We start from the raw sequence: 21,463 nt of genomic DNA, 5'->3' as shown, positions 1-21,463 counted from the left end.
TGTTTTAAATAATCCCTTAAAGTTCTTTAGTGAGAGCGCCTTCCAAAGGTTCAGTGTTAAAAAAAATTCCATAATGTAGGAGCCGTTACACTGAAACAAGTAGTTCTGGCTAGATGAGAGCAGATTTGAAAGTGAGTCAAGGTCATGAGTTGACCCTGGTGAATGGATCGTAGGTTCCCTGAAGGTGGATATGGTATGAGGAAACTAAACAGGAAAGATGGAGTTCCAGAATAGAATGCTGGGTAAAAATTAGAATCTTAAACATAATTCAGATTGGTGGGTAAAAATTAGAATCTTACGCATAATTCAATAAAAATTGGAACCCAGTGCTCTTTACATAAGTACATAAGTAATGCCACACTGGGAAAAGACCAAGGGTCCATCAAGCCCAGCATCCTGTCCACGACAGCGGCCATTCCAGGCCAAGGGCACCTGGCAAGCTTCCCAAACGTACAAACATTCTATACATGTTATTCCTGGAATTGTGGATTTTTCCCAAGTCCATTTATTCAGTAAGTCTGATGCACTGTCATATTTCTTAGCTCCATATAGCAATTTAACTGCAGTGTTTTGAACAACTTGTAATCTTTGCAGTTGATACTGCAGTAGGTTTTGTAGTAGGGAGCTGTGACCTGTGCAACAAATGGTGGTATATCAAGTTCAAGAATAAACAAACAGTTGCAATAATCAAGTTTTGACTGTCACAGTCTTCGACGTCCGTGCCTTGCTCCATCTAGACCCATTAGATTTACATGCAGTTCTTGCGTGACATGTGGGGTCACTGTGGGGTGGTGGAAGCTAATCTCGTGATGTCATCAGTGCAGAGCCCTTCTTAAGCTGGCCTCTGTGTGCACTCAGTGGTCTGGCAATAATTCTTGATTGAGCTTAGGCCTGCCTGAGGCTCTGCTAGTTCCAACTGTTGTCTCCCTGTGGGGCCGTGGGCTGAAGCTTTGCTGCAGCTTTCACCTTCTTGCTCTGTTCCAGTATAGCCTGCTTCCAATCCTTGAAGTCCATGGAACTTCTTGTACTTCAGCTGAGATTCCAGACGTCCGCAGTGAGTCCTTGGTCGCTGGTTGCAGTGAGTTGGCTCTGTGCTGAGTTTTGGACTGTGTGTGCTGGGATGACGTGGAGTGCTGGAGGTACTAGGGTCGTGGCCACATCTCGAAGTATCTCTGGATGAGGTGGCTGTGCTTGGAGCGCAGAGGGATCCGCGTGGGCTGTTCCTGGTTCCTGTTTGCTGCGCTGTGCCTGTGTGTGTGTCTTTTGCCCTGGGAGCATTCGGCTCCAGCTTTTCAGAGACTGTTACTGACCCGCCTGTCCTGGGAGCATCGGCTCGGGCATTGCTTTATTTAAACCCTTTTGCCCTGGGAGCATTGGATCAGGCATTGCTTTGCTTAAACCATTTTGCCATGGGAGCATTGGCTTGGGCATTGCTTTGCTTAAATCTGGTTGCCCTGGGAGCATTCGGCTCAGACGACTCTGTGACTGTTTGTTTTCTTTTTTGCCTTCAGCAAGCTGAGTGGACCACTCAAATTCCCTATCTGGGTGCGGGTCTACAAGAGACTATTTTTCCTTTGCCCTGCTGCTGCTCATCTCTGGCTTCTTAGAAAGCTTGCTGCGGAGGTCCCGTGGCTTACATGAGAGTCCTGACAGAATGAACCTTTATCTGACTGCCAGTGGTCTCAACGCTTCCAGCTAAGTTCTACTGCTTTCCGTTGCCCGCCAGGGTGGGCCTTTGACTAGTCTCTTGTGCTCTTGAGTTTGCTTTCCTTGTACAGCTAGGCTGTCTTACTATTTGACAATATTGTATGCTTAATGTTTTGCTTTGCTTTAGCTAGTGTTAGGATGTGCAGCTAGGCTGCTTATTGTCCTCTCTTCTCTTACGTTATTGCTGAGCCGTTTGTTTAACTTTTGCCTTGCGTTTCTTTTGCTGCCATTAAAGCTACCTTAGTTCACCTCCAGTTGCAATCCAGTCCAGTTCTTTGGGATACTCGTGTCTCTATGGGACTCCGTCTACCCCTAGAGGTGGTTGAGTGATTCTCAAAAAGCCACCCCTGGGCCAAGGGCTCACAAACGTCACAATGAGATGACTAAAGTGTGGCTAAGCAAATAAATTGAATGATGATCAAGAACGCATGGCATGTATTTGACGAAGTGCATAGAATGATTTTTCAATGACTAGAAATATGATTTGAGAATTTAAGGTGGTTATCTATAGTGACCCTTAGAATTTTGATGGAATCACTTAAAGGAATTTTCACTTCGTGTCTACAAGGTAGACACAGAAGTTCTGAGGATCCACGAAGCATAGAAATAGAGCAGCAATAGTCTTATTAGGGTTTAATTTAAGACCATTATCTGACAGCCAATTAGCATTCAGTTTGTGAGAGATGTCAGCAATTATATGTGTGGATCTAGAGTGATGGGGAAAAAGAAGCTGAATGTCATCGACATATATACAGAAAGAGATACCCAAAGTTTGAATGAGAAGAGCTAGAGGGGCCAAAAAGATATTACAGAGAATAGGACCCAACACCGAGCCTTGAAGAACACTACATGTCAGACTACTGCTTAGACAAGGTATCAGACTAATGAATCTGGAATAATGTGTGCTGCAATTCTGGTCATCATATTGCAAAAAGTTCAAAGAAGAGTGACAAGGATGGTAAAGGGAATTGAACTTCTCTCATATGAGGAAAGGCTAAAGAGGTTAGGGCTCTTCAGCTTGGAAAAGAGATGGCTGAGGCGAGATATTTCTGAATGATAGGACTTTATACAGTGGTTAAAAGTAGTGAACGATCAGTTAGTTAGACATCTGGATGCAGGGACCCCATTATCCCCTCAGTTGTTTAATATATTTTTAAGTCCTTTGGGAAGATATTTGGAAAAATTGAATATTTATTTTTTATCTTACACAGATGACATATTTCTGCTATGCCCAGAATTAGGAACATTGGAAAAAACTATACAAAAAGTAAAAAGAATAATAGTTATAGAAGAAAGCTGGACAAAAGCCAATTTTTTAAAATTTAATACTGAAAAGACAACTCTTCTTTGGTTTGGAGAACAACACCGGATATCCAATGTTGATATCTTATCCTTGGGTGCTAGTCTCAAATTTGAGGCCAAGTCTAAGGTACTGAGAATTATTTTGGATTCAAAGCTTACTTTTGAACACTAGATTAATGGGTTAGTTAAAACATTCTACACTGTTTGAGATCAATAAGATTGCCATTAAGTCCTGTCAGCTTTAGAACAATTGCACAAACTGTTTTAATACTTAATTTAGATTACTGTAATTCTCTTTATTGTACTTTAACTGCTAAACTGAAGAAGCAGCTTCAGTTATTGGAAAATACTTCTGCTAGATTAATTTTCAACCTGGCAATAGCCTAATCAGTACATTGTAAGCCACTTTGAGCCTGCACACATGTGGGAAAAGGTGGGGTATAAATGTGCTAAATAAATAAAATAAATAATGAAGCTACCCCTCTTCTTAATGACCTGCATTGGTTGAAGGTTGATAGCCATATAAATTTCAAGCTTGCATGTTTAGCCTATAAATGTCTTTATGGGCTAAATCCTGAGAAAATAGCTCTACCTTTAATATTCTTGGGTAATGGGTCTACTTCAAGGAGTAGGGAAAAGATTTTATTGAATGTCCCTTCTATGAAAAATATTATTATTATTATTAGCATTTGTATAGCGCTACCAGACGCACGCAGCGCTGAACACTTGATACAAAGAGACAGTCCCTGCTCAAAAGAGCTTACAATCTAAATAATGCAGACAGACAAGACAGTTACGGGTGAGAGAAGTAATGGGAGCTATAAAGCAGCAGTGAAAAGGTGGGTTTTCAGCATAGATTTGAAAACAGGTAGAGATGGAGCTAGACGTATAGGTCCAGGAAGTCTATTCCAGGCATAAGGTGCCGCGAGAGAAAAGGAGCAAAGCCTGGAGTTAGCAGTGGAAGAGAAGGGGGACGACAAGAGAGATTTGTCCAGTAAGCGGAGTTCACGGGGAGGAATGTAGGGAGAGATGAGAGTGGAGAGGTAATGGGGGGACTGCAGAGTGGATGCATTTAAAGGTCAGTACGAGAAGTTTAAATTGAATGCGGAAGCAGACAGGGAGCCAGTGAAGTGACTTGAGGAGTGGGCTAGTGTGGGTATAACGATTCTGATGGAAAATAAGTCGTGCCGCAGAATTCTGGACAGATTGGAGAGGAGAGAGATGGCTGAGCAGAAGACCAGTGAGAAGTAAATTGCAATAGTCCAAGCGAGAGGTGACAAGGGTGTGGATAAGGGTTCTGGCAGCGTATTCAGAAAAGTAGGGGCGAATTTTGCTAAAATTGTAGATAAAGAAACAACAGGTTTTGGCGATCTGTTGAATATGCGCAGAGAAGGAGAGAGAGGAATCAAGATGACTCCAAGGTTACGAGCCGAGGAGACAGGGAGGATATGAGAGCCATTAACAGAGATAGAGAAAGGGGGAAGAGGGGAGGTGGGTTTAGGGGGAAAATCGAGAAGTTCAGTTTTGGACATGTTGAGCTTTAGATGGTGTTGAGACATCCAAGCAGCAATGTCGGACAGGCAGGCTGAGATTTTGTCCTGGATCGAGGTTGAGATTTCAGGGGTGGAGATGTAGATCTGAGAGTCATCAGCATAAAGATGGTATTGAAAGCCATGGGATGAAATCAGGATACCAAGGGAAGAGGTATAGATGGAGAAAAGGAGGGGTCCAAGGACAGAACCCTGAGGCACACCAACAGAAAGCGTGATGCAAGTTGAAGAGGATCCACTAGAGTGAACACTGAAAGAATGAAGTGAGAGGTAAGAGGAGAACCAGGAAAGAACAGGGCCCTGGAATCCAAGCGAGGACAGCGTATCCAGAAGTATAGTGTGGTCAACAGTGTCGAAAGCAGCAGATAGGTCAAGAAGGATAAGGATAGAATAGAGACCTCTGGATTTAGCCAGTAGCAGGTCATTAGAGACTTTGGTAAGTGCAGTTTCGGTAGAGTGAAGAGGGCGAAAACCAGATTGGAGTGGGTCAAGAATAGGTTGAGAAGCAAGGAAGTCAAGACAACGGCGATGAACGACACGTTCAAGTAATTTGGAGAGGAAAGGGAGATGGGGCGATTGTTGGAGGGACAGGTAGGGTCAAGTGAGGGTTTTTTAAGGAGTGGAGTGACAACAGCATGTTTGAAGGCCATAGGAACAGTTGCAGTGGAGAGTGAAAGATTAAGGATGTGACAGATGACTGGGATGATAGTAAGAGAGATAGTGTTAAGTAGATAAGTTGGGATGGGATCAGAGGAACAGCTAGTACATTTAGAGGAGGAAAGAAGAAGGGCAGTTTCCTCAGTAGAAACTTCTGAGAAGGAGGAAAAGGAAGGAGAGGAAGGAGAGTAGGGGGTGAGGACTAAGGGAGAGCGAGGTGGGGAGGGTTTGGATGAAAATTCAAGGTTAATCTTACGGATTTTATCGTTGAAGTGCTCAGCTAGGGTCTGAGGAGAAAGAGATGGGGGAATTGGGGATGGAGGTGCCTTGATAAGAGAGTTCAGTGTGGCGAAGAGGAGTCGAGGGAATTTGTCAATTGGGTGAAGTAATCCTGTTTGGCAAGTGAAAGGGCAGACTGGAAGGAGTTAAGCATGAATTTGAAATGAATGAAGTCGGCAAGGGTGCAGGATTTAAGCCAAGAACGTTCAGCAGAGCGGGCACAGGAACGAAAGTAGCAGATTTTAGAGGTCAGCCAAGGCTGGGGTTTGGTACACCTAGTAGGACGGGGCATGGGAGGGGCAAGAGTGTCCAGTGCAGAGGAGAGAATAGTATCATAGGAGGAAACAGCTTCATTGACAGACTTAGATAGAGTGGTAGTAGAGAAAATGTTAGAGACATAAGAGGATAGAGTAATGGGGTCAATAGCCTGAAGATTTCTAGATGTGGGGATTGAGATTGGGTGGGATCGGGGAGGAGGGTGCTTAAGTGTGAAGGTTAATAGGAGATGGTCAGAAAGGGGGAGATCTGAGGAACAGAAGCTGGAGGGAAAGCAGTTAGAGGAGAGGATAAGGTCAAGACAGTGACCATTTTGGTGAACAACTGAAGATTGAATGAGGTCGTTAAGGCAAGGAATTGGGAAGCATAAGAATCAGAGGAATCATCAGGGTGGATATTGAAGTCACCAAGAATGAGGGACGGAGATGAAGGTTCAAGAAAAACGGAGAGCCAGGCATCGAAGTCAGTGAGGAAAGAAGAAAGGGACTTATCGGGGGGTCGGTAAATGACTGCAACTCAGAGTGGCAGCGGGTTGAATAAGCGGATGGAATGGACTTCAAAGGATGAGAAGGAGTGAGACTGAGGTATGGGAAGTGGCTGAAATCTGCAAGAGGGTAGAAACCCGACGCCGCCTCCACGGCCAACAGGGCGAGGAGTGTGGGAAAAGAGGTAGCTTCCATGGCATAGGGCAGCGACTGAGGCAGAGTCGTCAGGTTGGAGCCAGGTTTCAGTTAGGGCGAGGAGTTGGAGAGAACTGGAGATGAAGAGGTCATGGGTAAAGGAGAGTTTGTTGCAGACAGATCGTGCATTTCAAAGGGCATACGAGAAGGGGAGGGAAGAGGGGGAGAGGAGGGGAATAGGAATGAGGTTGGAGACATTCCAGAGTGGTCTGTATAGATAGGATGAGGATTGGTGTGGGGGGCCCGGATTGAGATTGATGTCCCCTGCGGATAGCAGGAGAAGGAGTAAGAGAATACGAAGAAGGAGAGGTAGGGCGACGAAGGCGGGATGTGCATTGGAGGAATGGAGATGGGTCAGCAGCAGGAAGGAAATGTTGAAGGTTGAGGGCTAAGGAGAAGGAAGGGGAAAGGAGAGAAGGTGAGGTGATGAGGGTCAAGTGTAGCAGCAGTGTAAAGTGTTTTTGGGCTAAGAAGTAGGTTGGGAAGGGACAGCATCAGGAAGAGAGTGTGCACAGGGGCCATGGTCATGGTCAGCAGAATTGGATTGCTGGAATGTTGGAATGGGTGAATCTGGTACGCTGGGCTACTGGGGGAAGGTGACAAATCAGGAACGCTGAGAACAACAGATACCAATGAGCAAATCAATAAACAGGCACAACAGCCAGGCAAAGCCTAAATCAGGAGGACAGTGCTGTCTGCAGCCTATCTCCAAAAGGGTAGATTCTAAAACTGCTTGCTTTAATGCTGTTAGCTTTCACCCCAGCAGAGATGCTAGTCACACCCACAAGTTTGAAACTGTTTGTGGGGGATGGGAGGAAATAGCAATGTTTGATGGTAGAGAGAGAAAAATCTGATGGTAGATAAGCTATTAAATATAATGCTGAGAACAACAGATAGTAACATAGTAGATGACGGCAGAAAAAGACCTGCACAGTCCATCTAGTCTGCCCAAGAAGATAAATTCATATGTGCTACTTTTTTATTTGTACTGTCCTCTTCAGGGCACAGACCGTATAAGTCTGGCCAGCCCTATCCCCGCCTCCCAACCACCAACCCCGCCTCCCACCACCAGCTCTGGCACAGACTGTATAAGTCTGCCCAGCACTATCCTCGCCTCCCAACTACCAGTCCCACCTCCCACCACCGGCTCTGGCACAGACCGTATAAGTCTGCCCAGAACTATCCCTGCCTCCCACCACCGGCTCTGGCACAGACCGTATAAGTCTGCCCAGAACTATCCCTGCCTCCCACCACCGGCTCTGGCACAGACCGTATAAGTCTGCCCAGCACTATCCCCGCCGCCCAACCACCAGCCCCGGCACAGACCGTATAAGTCTGCCCAGCAGATACCAATGAGCAAATCAATAAACAGGCACAACAGCCAGGCAAAGCCTAAATCAGGAGGGCAGTGCTGTCTGCAGCCTATCTCCAAAAGGGAAGATTCTCTCTAAAACTGCTTGCTCTAATGCTGTTAGCTTTCACCCTAGCAGAGACACTAGTCACACCCACAAGTTTGAAATATAATCTGTAAATCAGTTTGGGAACAAACACTCTCTTTTTCTTTTTAAATTGTTAAAGTCTGATATAGTATTCCAACTCACATCCGGCAAGTTGCATCTTATCTCTTGTTCCGAAAGGTTTTGAAAACCTTTTTGGGTTTTTTTCAAAGCAGGAACTTTGATTAGGAATTTGGGTCTTAGTTAGATAGGAGTGCTATTTGTATTAGTTCCTTTCTTTCGAGAAGATTCTTTTTAATTGTAATCCGCTTTGCAACTTTTAGGTTAATATAAATCCTGTTAATACAATACAATATGATACGATTGAGATCTACAAAATCCTGAGTAGTGTAGAAAGGGTAAAAGTGAATTGAGTTTACTCTTTCAAAAGGTACAAAGACTCTGGGACACTCAATGAAGTTACATGGAAACTCTTTTAAAAGAAATAGGAGGAAATACTTTTTCACTCAACGAATAGCTCTGGAACTTGTTGCCAGAAGATGTGCTAACACCAGTTAGCATATCTGAGTGTAAAAAAGGTTTGGACAAGTTCCTGGGGGGAAAAGTCCATAGTCTGCTATTGAGATAGACACTGCTTGCCCTGGGATTGGTAGAATAGAATCTTGCTACTATTTGGGTTTCTGCCAGGTACTTGTGACCTGGATTCAGGGCCAACGCAAGGAACTGTGGCTCCCTGAGCCAACTTTAGCATTGGTGCCCTTCCACCCCTACCCATGATCCAGTAGCTCACCCTTTATCTCAAGTCGTCCCCCCCCCCCCCCCCCACTACTGGTGATAGTGTCAAGATCCCAAATCCCAATCCAGCATCTCTCCCTCCCTGCCCGGAGAGAGGAGGAAAGAGAGAGGGAGAGATGCCAGACTGGGATTTGGAACCCTTTATCACCAGCACCCTGGGCCAGTGCCTCACCTGGATTGACCACTGTTGGAAACAGGAGACTGGGCTGGATGGACCATTATTGCGACCCAGTACGGCTATTCTTATGATCTTAATACCCCCAGATTATGCTCTTGTTCTGTGCACAGATGAACTTCATCTTCTGCACTGTACGGCTCTCTTGTGTTTTTTTTTTCAACCCAATATATGACCCTACATTTTTTAGTATTAAAATTTTAGCTCTAAATTCTAGAGCTTTCTTACATTTTGTTAGATCCACAGCAGTCTTCTGTGATTCAATTTTCTAGTCACTTAGTCAAAGAAATTGATAAGATTCATCTGACCAATCCTACATCTAATAACGCAGCCTCAGATCCTCTAATCTACTGGGTTCCAGAAACTGCACTATCTCATGTTTTATTAGCAACTCCATTAATTTACTGACTTCCAAGGTTAGACTAGACAGTGTATATTTCCCAGCCTCCTCTTTATGTATACTTCTATAAAGAGAAATTACATCTGTCCATTTCCGGTCCTCTGAAACCATTCTTGATTTTTAAGACGCATCAAGAAGATGTGATAGGGAAGCTGCCAGAACTTCCTAAATTCCCTGGATAGCCTTGAATGTATTCCCTCCGGCCCCATAATTTTATCTACTTGTAGTTCAGGTGGCTCCTTAGAAACAGTCTTCTGAAAATTATTTTAGATTTTTCTCTCTTTTGCTTTTTATTTATTATGACATTTCTATCCCGTATTATCCCAAACAGAGTTCAGATTCAATGTGGCTTATAAACCAATTACAGGCAGGTACTATCTCTGTCCATAGAGGGCTCACAATCTTGGTTTTTGTACCTGAGGCATGGAGAGTTAAGTGACTTGCCCAGGGTCACAAGGAGCTGCAGTAGGAATTGAACCCAGAATGCTGGGATCAAGGTCCTCTGCACCAACCATTAGGCCAGTCCTCCACTCCCTATTTGTGACAATTTTTTGTTTTGCTTCTTCAGACTGTTCTTCATCAGAAACGTTTGTTAAGCAGTTCCATGTTTCCCTTATCAGCCTCCAAATTTATTCTAGGGTTTTACAATCTCACCATTGTGTGTCCCATGTCACCAACTTATCTTTAAAAGTAATCAGGTGACCCTCAGGGGGAGGAATGCTGGCTTCGGCCTAACCCCTGGTAAGCCTTTCCTCAGCTGAGAGGTGCCCAGCTCTACCACCGGCTGCCTTTCAGGTGCTGTGGAGGACTTGCAGCTCATCTGCATATCCTTACAGCCTTCTCCGGGGTGACACCCAGGTCCACTCCGATCCACTCAGGGCCTCCGCTGTAGGTGCCGCGCGCCTAACGGCACGTGGGGCATTTTTGTCTTTACATCTAATCTTCTTTCCAGTTGCTAAAGTACCTCAGTCATTTATGGCCCCTATTCACATTCTCTTCCTAGCCCTGTCCCTTCCTAATCTTTTCCCTCACCCCCTACCTCTCTCCGCTACAGGAACTCACTGCCCATCCGTCGACTTCATCACCTCACCTTCTCTCCTACCCTCTTCCTCCCTCTTGGCTTTTAATCTCCGCCTCTTTCTTCCGTCCATTTTGCCTTCCCCATTCCACCTAAATACCTCTCGCCTTCGACGCCTTCTTGGCCACACCTCTCCTACTCTCCTCCACTCTCTTTTACTCCTTCTCTTACTCTAAGCCGGTGACATCAATCCCAATCCTGGCCCCCCTCACCAACTATTATCCCAACTCTACAGATCTCACCGCGACCTCTCTAACCTCATCTCTATTTCTCTACTCCCCTCCTCTTCTCTGCCCTTCTCTTGCACCCTATGGAATGCCCGCTCTATCTGTAACAAACTCGCCTATATCCAGGACCTCTTTATCTCGCGTCACCTCCATCTGCTTGCCATAACAGAAACCTGGCTCTGCCCTGATGACTGTGCTTCAGTCGCAGCCCTGTGCCATGGCGGTTATCTATTTTCATATACTCCTTGCCCTGCTGGCCGTGGGGGCGGTGTTGGACTACTTCTCTCTCCATCCTCCAGATTTCAACCCCTTCTTCCACCTCAATCTCACTGTTTTTCCTCCTTTGAAGTCCACTCTATCCGCCTTTTCTCTCCTCTGCCTCTTCGAATAGCGGTCATTTATCGTCCCCCTGATAAGTCCCTTTCATCCTTTCTCAGTGACTTTGACGCCTGGCTTGCCTTCTTCCATGATCCTTCCTCCCCCTCTCTCATCCTTGGTGACTTTAATATTCCTGCTAATGATCCTTCCAACTCTTATATTTCCAAGTTACTCGCTTTAACGTCCTCCTTTAATCTCCAATTATGCTCCACCTCCCCCACTCATCAAAATGGTCACTGTCTTGATCTCATCTTCTCCTCCAACTGTTCACCCTCTAGTTTCCTTGCCTCTGATCTTCCCTCCTCTGATCACCATCTTATAACTTGCACACTTAAATCTCCTCCCTCCCAGTCCCGTTCTATCTTATCTAATTTATCTAGGAATCTTCACGATATTGACCCTTCATCTCTATCCTCCCATGTTTCAAACCTCCTCTCTACTGTGGCACCATCCACGTCTGTCAACGAGGCTGTTTCTTCTTACAACAATACTCTATCCTCTGCCTTAGACACTCTTGCACCTTTGATGACCCGCCCTGTAAGGCGTACAAAACCCCAACCTTGGCTGACTTCTAATATCCGCTACCTACGTTCCTGTACCCGCTCCGCCGAACGCCTCTGGCGGAAATCTCGGGCCCTTGCTGATTTCTTACACTTTAAGTTTATGCTGACCTCCTTCCAATCTGCTCTTTTACGTGCCAAACAGGATTATTATATCCAACTGACCAACTCTCTTGGCTCTAATCCTCGACTTCTCTTCACCACATTGAACTCTCTCCTCAAGGTGCCCCCTCCCCCAACCCCCCCTTCATTATCTCCTCAGACCCTTGCTGAATTCTTTCACAACAAGGTTCAAAAGATAAACCTTTCTCTACCTCACCACCTCTCCCACCACTAGTCTGTTCCCCTCTCTCTCCTTCCCCTCATTCCCTTTCCTCCTTTCCTGAAGTTACTCTTGAGGAAACTACACTTCTCCTTTCTTCCTCAAAATGTACCACCTGTTCCTCTGATCCCATTCCCACCCACCTTCTTAATGCCATCTCTCCTGCTCTTATTCCTTTTATCTGTCACATTCTCAACCTCTCACTTTCCACTGTGACTGTCCCTGCTGCCTTTAAACATGCTGTGGTCACACTTCTCCTTAAGAAGCCTTCACTCGACCCTACTTGTCCCTCTAATTACCGACCCATCTCCCTCCTTCCTTTTCTCTCCAAATTACTTGAGCGTGCTGTTCACCGCCGCTGCCTTGATTTTCTCTCCTCACATGCTATTCTTGACCCACTACAATCTGGTTTTCGCCCTCTCCACTCAACCAAAACCGTGCTTACTAAAGTCTCCAATGACCTATTACTGGCTAAATCCAGAGGTCAATATTCCATCCTCATTCTTCTTGATCTTTCCGCTGCTTTTGACACTGTCGATCACAGCATACTTCTCGATACCCTGTCCTCACTTGGATTCCAGGGCTCTGTCCTTTCCTGGTTCTCTTCCTACCTCTCCCTCCGCACCTTTAGTGTTCACTCTGGTGGATCCCTTCTACTTCTATCCCTCTGCCTGTCGGCGTACCTCAGGGTTTGTTCTTGGTCCCCTCCTCTTTTCTATCTACACTTCTTCCCTTGGTTCATTAATCTCATCCCATGGCTTTTTCTACCATCTCTAAGCTGATGACTCCCAAATCTACCTTTCTACCCCTGATATCTCACCTTGCATCCAAACCAAAGTTTCAGCGTGCTTGTCTGACATTGCTGTCTGGATGTCTCAACGCCACCTGAAATTAAATATGACCAAAACTGAGCTTCTCATTTTCCCCCCCAAACCCACCTCCCCGCTCCCCATGTTTTCTATTTCTGTTGATGGCTCTCTCATTCTCCCTGTCTCCTCAGCTCGAAACCTTGGGGTCATCTTTGACTCTTCTCTCTCCTTCTCTGCTCATATCCAGCAGATTGCCAAGACCTGTCGTTTCTTTCTTTACAACATCCGTAAAATCCGCCCCTTTCTGTCCGAGCACTCTACCAAAACCCTCATCCACACCCTTGTCACCTCTCGTTTAGACTACTGCAATCTGCTTCTTGCTGGCCTCCCACTTAGTCACCTCTCCCCTCTCCAGTCGGTTCAAAACTCTGCTGCCCATCTCATCTTCCGCCAGGGTCACTTTACTCATACTACCCCTCTCCTCAAGACCCTTCACTGGCTTCCTCTCCGTTTTCGCATCCTGTTCAAACTTCTTCTACTAACCTATAAATGTACTCACTCTGCTGCTCCCCACTATCTCTCCACACTCGTCCTTCCCTACACCCCTTCCCGTGCACTCCGCTCCATGGATAAATCCTTCTTATCTGTTCCCTTCTCCACTACTGCCAACTCCAGACTTCGCGCCTTCTGTCTCGCTGCACCCTACGCCTGGAATAAACTTCCTGAGCCCCTACGTCTTGCCCCATCCTTTGCCACCTTTAAATCTAGACTGAAAGCCCACCTCTTTAACATTGCTTTTGACTTGTAACCACTCGCCTCCACCTACCCTCCTCTCTTCCTTCCCGTTCACATTAATTGATTTGATTTGCTTACTTTATTTATTTATTTTTTGTCTATTAGATTGTAAGCTCTTTGAGCAGGGACTGTCTTTCTTCTATGTTTGTGCAGCGCTGCGTACGCCTTGTAGCGCTATAGAAATGCTAAATAGTAGTAGTAGTAGTAATATGCCTTTATTTTATTATATTAGTTATTTTTTCTTCTATTTGCAAGTTTGTTCTTTTGACTAGTGTTCTAGGTTTTCATAGCTTTTCCAGATACTCTTATTTGTCTGTTTCTTTCTATGTTTTCTTGTTATTTTCTTAGCTAAATTTATGCCAGGTTAATATTATCCATCATACTACTGCATACTTGTACAACTGAATGAATACATTCCAATTTTTCTTGTAGCATTTATTTTCTGATTTAATTTCTTTGTATGAATCTTTTTTCCTTTAGGTTGATAAACTGGTTATGGAATTGGAAGAGAGTCGTGATCTCAGTCGTGTAATAGTACATATAGACATGGATGCATTTTATGCTTCTGTGGAAATGAGGGACAACCTAGAACTGAGAGATAAGCCCATGGCTGTGGGGTCCATGAGTATGCTGGTAAGATCAGTTGGTATGAGTCAAAATAAGTATAGGTTCTCAACACTGTTTCTTTCTGTTCAGATTTTATTTCTAGGTTTCTGCATTTGTTTCTTTGTTTCTTACATATATCTAGTCTTAAGAACAAATTAGATTCACCTCATATTATAATTATCACCATGGATCAAAGCAGGAATATATTCATCAAAGGGCAAATTATGACGTGTGGCGGGGCATTTTCGATATGACATTCAAATGGCAAAAAACTCCCAAAAACTATCAGAACATGTTTAAAAGCATATGTCTTTAGTGAAAGAAACAAAGAAACATGTTCCGATATTCGAAAATGCCCCCAAAACATTTAGAAACAGGACAAACTGCAAACATCATAGATTGTGTACATTTGATATACTGCACATGTTTTTAAATGTCTTTCTCCGAGGACAAGCAGGCCATTAATTCTCATAAGTGGGTAATACGGCACCTCATTGCCCTGTCCGGGCTTTATAACAAGCTTTAAGAGCTTTGTGGGACATTCTGTACTGTGCATGCATGAGTGCCTTCCTGTCCACTGCGAGACTGTGGTTATTGTGGTGAAGAGAGGACTGTGTCTGTGGTTTCTCTTCACTTCCGTTTCGGAAGAGCTTCTTTATGGTGCCTTTTCAGCTTTTTTTTTTTTTGAATGATTTTTTGCTGTGCCTTATCAGGCTTTTCTCCCGTTTTCTTCCCATACATTATTAGTTATTTTTTGCCGATTTTATTTCCTTTATTTTCCACGTCTTAGACTATGTTTAGGCCTACTTTCCGGTCCTGGTGCAGTCAGACGATCTCTGGCAAAGGCACCCATTTGTGGTGTCTTCAGTGCTTAGGGCTCGACCATAGCCCTGCCAACTGTGTCATTTGTCTTCAGATGAAGAAGAGGACTCAGATTGCCAGAGAGGCTCAACGTGAGAGGATTTTTTTGGAGCCAGATTCAAGTCCTTGACATCAGCACTGATGTTGTTAGCATCAACGTCGAAGACTGCATCAGGAGCATCGGTCCCTATGGCTGCTTCAAGACTCAATGACACTGGGAGCAGTGATGCTCTCAACGCTGACTGCTGGACATGGCCCCTGGGACCGGCCAGCATCTGACCCGACCCCAAGGCGTCGTGAAGATTCAACGTTATCCTCGTGGGTGCTGACTTGGGCGAAAGCCAAGAAACATCAGCATCGGTTGTCCTCAACGCATGGTGCCGGGAGCTCTCCGCAGGTCACAGATCGGCAGATGTTCAGGTTGTTAGGCCACATGGCTTCCACAGTTTATTTGACACCCATAACATGCCTTCACATTAGATCATCTCAATGGACCCTATCCTCCCAGTGGTACCAGGCTACAGGAGAGCTGGAAGATGTCATCCGAGTGTCTCCAGACCTTGTTCACTCTCTGCTCTGGTGGACTGTTATGATCCAATTTGAGCCTGGGACTTCCATTCCAAACCCCTCAGCCTCAAAAAGTGCTGACAATGGATACATCGCTACTGAGTTGGGGAGCTCATGTAGATGGGCTGCACACTCAGGGAGCATGGTCCCTCCAGAAAACGGCTGTTCAGATCAATCTTCTGGAGCTCCGGGCAATCTGGGACACTAAAGGCTTTCAGAGATCGTCTGTCCAATCAAATTGTGCTCATTCAAACAGACAACCAGGTTGCAATGTATTACACCAACAAGCAGGGGGGCACCGGATTTCACCCTCTGTGTCAGGAGGCCGTCCAGATGTGGCACTGGGCTCGCCAACATGGCATGTTCCTTCAGGCCACTTACCTGGCGGGCAGCAACAACAACAGTCTGGCCAACAGACTGAGCAAGGTCATGCAAGTGGTCTCTTAATATGGGTGTTGCTCGCAAGATCTTCCGAGCGTGGGACACCCCCTCAGTGGATCTCCTTGCCACTCAGCTGAATCACAAAGTCCTTCAGTTCTACTCCAGACTTCAGGCCCACGACAAACTAGCATCAGATGCCTTCTTCCTGCATTTGGGGACAGGTCTGCTGTATGCATATCCTCCCATTCTTCTTGTGGGGAAGACTTTGCTGAAACTCAAGCAAGACCACAGGACCATGATCTTATTGTGTCTTTGTGGCCTCAGCAGTTCTGGTTCCCTCTTCTGGAGTTATCCTCCAAAGAATCATGAAGATTAGAGTGTTTTCTGACCCTCATCATGTAGAACGAGATATGTCTTCTACATCCCAACCTTCAGGCTCTGGCCCTCACGGCCTGGTTGTTAAGAGCCTAGGGTTAGCACTCAAGAAAAAGATCTGGGTGTCGTAGATAATACACTGAAATCTTCTGCTCAGTGTGTGACGGCGGCCAAAAAAGCAAACAGGATGCTGGGAATTATTAAAAAAGGGATGGTGAATAAGACCGAAAATGTTATAATGCCTTTGTATCACTTCATGGTGTGTCCGAACCTTGAGTATTGCATTCAGTTCTGGTTTCTGTATCTCAAAAAAGATATAGCGGAATTAGAAAAGGTTCAAAGAAGAGCGACCAAAATGATAAGGGGGGGGGGGGGGTGCAACTCCTCTTGTATGAGGAAAGGCTAAAGAGATTAGGGCTCTTCAGCTTGGAAAAGGGATGGATGAGGGAAGATATGATTGAGTTCTACAAAATCCTGAGTGGTGTAGAATGAGTAAGTTACTTGGAAATACTTTTAAAACAAATAGGAGGAAATATTTTTTCACTCAACGAATAGCTAAGCTCTGGAACTCTTTGCCAGAGGATATGGTAACAGCAGTTATCGTATCTGGGTTTTAAAAAGGTTTAGACAAATTCCTGGAGGAAATGTCCATAGTCTGCTATTGAGACAGACATGGGGAAGCAACTGCTTGCCCTGGGATTTGTAGTATGGAGTGTTGCTATGATTTGGGTTTCTGCCAGGTACTTGTGACCAGGCTTGGTCACTGTTTGGAAATCAGAATACTGGGCTAGATGGACCATTGGTCTGACCCAGTATGGCTACTCTTATGCTTCTCTTGGTCTGTCAGAGGGTGTTTCCCGGGTCCTGCTGGCTTCCAGGAAAGATTGCACTAAGAGGTGTTAGTCTTTCAAATGGAGGAAGTTTGCTGACTGGTGTGAAGCAATGCTCTAGATCCTGTGTACTGTCCTACACAGTCCCTGCTTGAATACCTTCTTCTCCTCTCCGGGTCTGGTCTCAAGACCAACTCCATAAGGGTTCACCTCGATGCAATTACATAAGTACATAAGTACATAAGTAGTGCCATACTGGGAAAGACCAAAGGTCCATCTAGCCCAGCATCCTGTCACCGACAGTGGCCAATCCAGGTCAAGGGCACCTGGCACGCTCCCCAAACGTAAAAACATTCCAGACAAGTTATACCTAAAAATGCGGAATTTTTCCAAGTCCATTTAATAGCGGTCTATGGACTTGTCCTTTAGGAATCTATCTAACCCCTTTTTAAACTCCGTCAAGCTAACCGCCCGTACCACGTTCTCCGGCAACGAATTCCAGAGTCTAATTACACGTTGGGTGAAGAAAAATTTTCTCCGATTCGTTTTAAATTTACCACACTGTAGCTTCAACTCATGCCCTCTAGTCCTAGTATTTTTGGATAGCGTGAACAGTCTTATCAGTGTGTAGAGGGTAAGCCCATCTCTGGATAGCCTCTTGTTGTTTGCTTCTTGAGGGGTTTGCTTTTGTCAAAGCCCCCTGTCAAACCTCTATTTCCCAACCCCATGCCCATCCTGGCGAGAGCACTTTGTACACCTTGGACTGTAAGCAAGTATTAGCCCAACTTCATTTCTTTTGATCCCCAAAGGATGTGGATCGCTATCGGGAAATGCACAATCTCTAATTGGCTGACAGTTAGCATTTCTTTCGCGTATGCCTAGGCTGGGCTGACACTGGAGGGTCATGTCAAGGCTCACAATGTCAGAGCCCTGGCTGAACAGGTAGTCCACTTGCTGTGAGCCTCCATTGAAGAAATTTACAAGGCTGCAACATGGTCTTCTGTGCACACATTCATATCACACTACTGCCTCAAGCAGTTTACCCAACACAGTAGTTGGTTCGGGCAGACAGTGTTGCAGAATCTGTTTGGGGTCTAGAATCCAACTCCTCCCCCCTAGGCCCATTTTATTCTGTTTTAGGCTGAACTCTCACTCAGTTGTATATAGTTTTAGGTTAGTCTGAGTTATGTTGTCGCCATTGCAAGGCCCAGTTGATCAATGTTTGTTGTTTTCAGTGAACCTGGATGCTAGAAATACCCCACTTGTGAGAATGAATAACCTGCTTGTCCTCAGAGAAATCAAAGATACTTACCTGTAGCAGTTTTTCTCTGAGGACAACAGGCCTTATATTCTCACAAACCCTTCCACCTCCCCTAGGAGTTGCCTCCTATTTTTATTTTTCTTGCTGTAGTATTTAACTGCGGTAACTGCGTCCTCGCGGCGGGCGGGAAGGTACCCACGCATGCGCGGTAGAGTGTGTCTCATGCTCCACAAAGTTCTTAAAGCTTGTTATAAATTATCCACGTGAGAATATAAGGCCTGCTGTCCTTGGAGAATACCTGTATAGGTACTGTAAGTATCTTCGCTCTAGCTATTGGAAGTACACTACGCATATCATTCAGCAGCGGTACTGGTCCCCGCATAGAGAAAACATCCATGGCAACGGTAGCATGTTCTCTTCACATGCAAAACATACGTAAATACCTGCCTGCACGTGGAGGAACGTTCCTCAGTATGGACAGTCCTATCTTTTCACAGGAGCCTAATTTTAGTGTGCCAGAGACAAAGATCCTGGTCTGAACTTTTCACGCTCCTCCACCACTTGCTACCCCACAATGTCTCCATGAGGCATGGAGATCCATTAGAGGCAGCCTGGAAAGGTGAGTGTGAAGCAGTGCCCCCCAAGATCACTCGTGCAAGCAACATACATAAGCAGAGTCACATGCAGTGAGTTCCCTTTGTTGTTGCAATACATGTTATTGAAGTTTCATAAAAATGAATAAAAAAACATAGGTGACATCAGAATGTCCAGAATATTTAATGACAAGTAATTATGGGGGGGCCCCCTCAGTAACCCTTCAATGCAGAAATGAGGGCCTGCACATATCTAGACACACACACACACACACAACACCAGCACACTGGCCCATCCCAACATACTAATGGAAATATTAGCAGCAGCATACTAAAGTACATTGAACCACCCCAAGGGACACCTGGTTTACCCCACTGCCCATCCCCACCTCCCAGTACCAGTGCATATGCTCCACAGAAAGGCCACCATGCCACCTCTGTCCCCCATGGCTACTTCAGCTCACACAGCACCTGTGCCTGTGTACTGCATACCCACCCCTGAGCCCCCATCCCCAAATCTGGCTGTAGCCATCTGTCACAGGCTATGTGAGGAGCACTGCACAACATGTCATTAAAAAAAATTATATATATGATGCCAAGAAGGACCATCACCTGAACCCTGTCTCTACCAATTGTTGTTTTTTTAGGAGATTCAGCATTCACAGGGATCTTGAGGCGCTCGTGCACCGCTACAGGAAGATATGGTGTGAAAATCCTGGCCTCATCCAGTGCAAGAGGGAGCACCTTAGGGCCCGACATAATTTCCACTGACATTGCACCCCTATTACAACGCTGTCCTGGATCAAGGCCTGAATATGCAACTACCCCCATTACAATGTGCCCATAACCCCCATATCCACTAGAATGTGTTGCAACCAAATGCAAACATATGAGATGACATGGAAAGGAAGTGGGCGGGGGGGGGGGGGGGGGGATGTTGGACAGCACCCTCCTGTGACCAAAACAAAAGTGGCCAGCATGTTACACAAAGCTACCTAGCCCGTTGCAGCAGCTCTGGCAGGATAAATAAGACAGTAACCAGACAAGACTAATAGTGGGAATTAAATCCTCATCCCCTGCATTGAGGGGCCACAGCACACAAACCCGAGAAAGGAGTGTGCAAGGAGGACAGTACACTGACCACAGGGGGCTGTGAGAGCACAAGTTGCCACCCAAATGGATGGCCTCTCATGGCCCAGACCCCTCATTGATTATATACAGCAATGTGAGGTCCAAAGTTAGGTATTCTACTCTGTGAAAGATTCTCAATGCCCAAGCTGGGGACCCTTCAAACCTCTACATGATAGTAGCATACAAACTCCTCAGGAAAACCAGGTGCCGCCCCCCCCCCCCCCCCCCTCATGTACCCCAAGAGCCTGCCCATGAGTCATAGGACAATGTGCAGCCCCTGGCATCTATGAGAGCCCCAAGGCAGATAGCCTAATGACATCACAGATAGATGCTCTCAAACGTAGGTTTCTTACCTTGCAGTATGTAAAGTGCCTTTCTCAGCACAGGTGGCCAGAAGGATGGGGGAAATATCTGGCCCAAAGTCTCGTCTCAGGAGAGGCTCCACTCACAGATGCCCTACAGGCAGAGCCTAGCCTGTGTCCCTCTGGAGAGTGGCCAGCTGAACTGACCAATGCCATTCTCCCTGTATGTAGCTACAGTAACCTGGACATAAGAAGACAGAGCAGTTCAGAAAAACAGCATTGTGCCCATCTACATCACCATTGCACTCTGTAGCAATCTGTCCCTTGGGGATTCACAATCTCTTCATAATCCAGGACCCAAAGTAGCATGGTTTCACTAGGTAGTAATATAGTGCTGTACTTGACAATAACAAATCTGTCCCACCATCTAGATCCTGTACTTTGCTAAAACTCCTCAAAGAGCATTAATCGCCCTTCACTAGTTAGATATTCCAGCATATCAATAAGCTGGAGACCATTCAGGACGATCTACCATCGGCGGACCAGCTTGCTACTTATTTCAAGGACAAAATACAAGTTCTTAGATCCACACTAACTAGTTCCCCTGCAGATGTGGATGACTTCTTACGCTCTTTGGATTCAAGCTCTGCTTCCTGTCCAGCCGATCGCACATGGTCTGCCTTTGACAGCGTTCCTGTAGATCACGTTTCTAAAGCACTCCTGAAGTTCTCCAATAAGTTTTGTGGCCTGGATGCTTGTCCTAGTCACCTTTTGAAAGTGGCCCCACAACGCTTCATTGTAGACTTGACTTGCTATCTTAATCACATGTTGAATCATGGCATCTTCCCCCCCCCCCCCCCAAAGCACGGCAGAATTCTTCTCACACCCATTCCTAAGAATCCAAAGATCAAAGCCGACGTCATCTCTAACTGTTGACCAGTGGCGTCCATTCCACTGATTGTCAAAGTGATGGAAAGCTTGGTGAACACCCAGTTAAATGTATTCCTAGAGTCCTTTGATATCCTGCACTACTCTCAGTCAGGTTTCCGCGCTCAGTATAGTACTGAAACGGTTCTGGTTACGGCCCTGTCTGATTTTAAACGGGAAAT

General features: G+C 45.6%; 1 protein-coding gene across 4 annotated transcripts in view; it reads left to right on the top strand.

The window, feature by feature from the left end:
- POLK (DNA polymerase kappa) overlaps positions 1-21,463 on the top strand; it is a 238,105-nt gene that overhangs the window by 74,623 nt on the left and 142,019 nt on the right. For all 4 annotated transcript variants that reach the window (XR_003940991.1, XM_030193266.1, XM_030193268.1 and 1 more), the window contains exon 4: positions 13,928-14,080. Coding sequence is in view for 3 of the 4 variants with exons in the window: in XM_030193266.1 (XP_030049126.1) it covers positions 13,928-14,080 (153 nt within the window). In the remaining variant the exon portion in view is untranslated. The remainder of the gene's footprint in view (positions 1-13,927; positions 14,081-21,463) is intronic.

Source organism: Microcaecilia unicolor, chromosome 2 (assembly GCF_901765095.1).
Source record: "Microcaecilia unicolor chromosome 2, aMicUni1.1, whole genome shotgun sequence".
NCBI lineage: Eukaryota > Metazoa > Chordata > Amphibia > Gymnophiona > Siphonopidae > Microcaecilia > Microcaecilia unicolor.
This window is presented reverse-complemented; position numbering and strand designations above follow the sequence as displayed.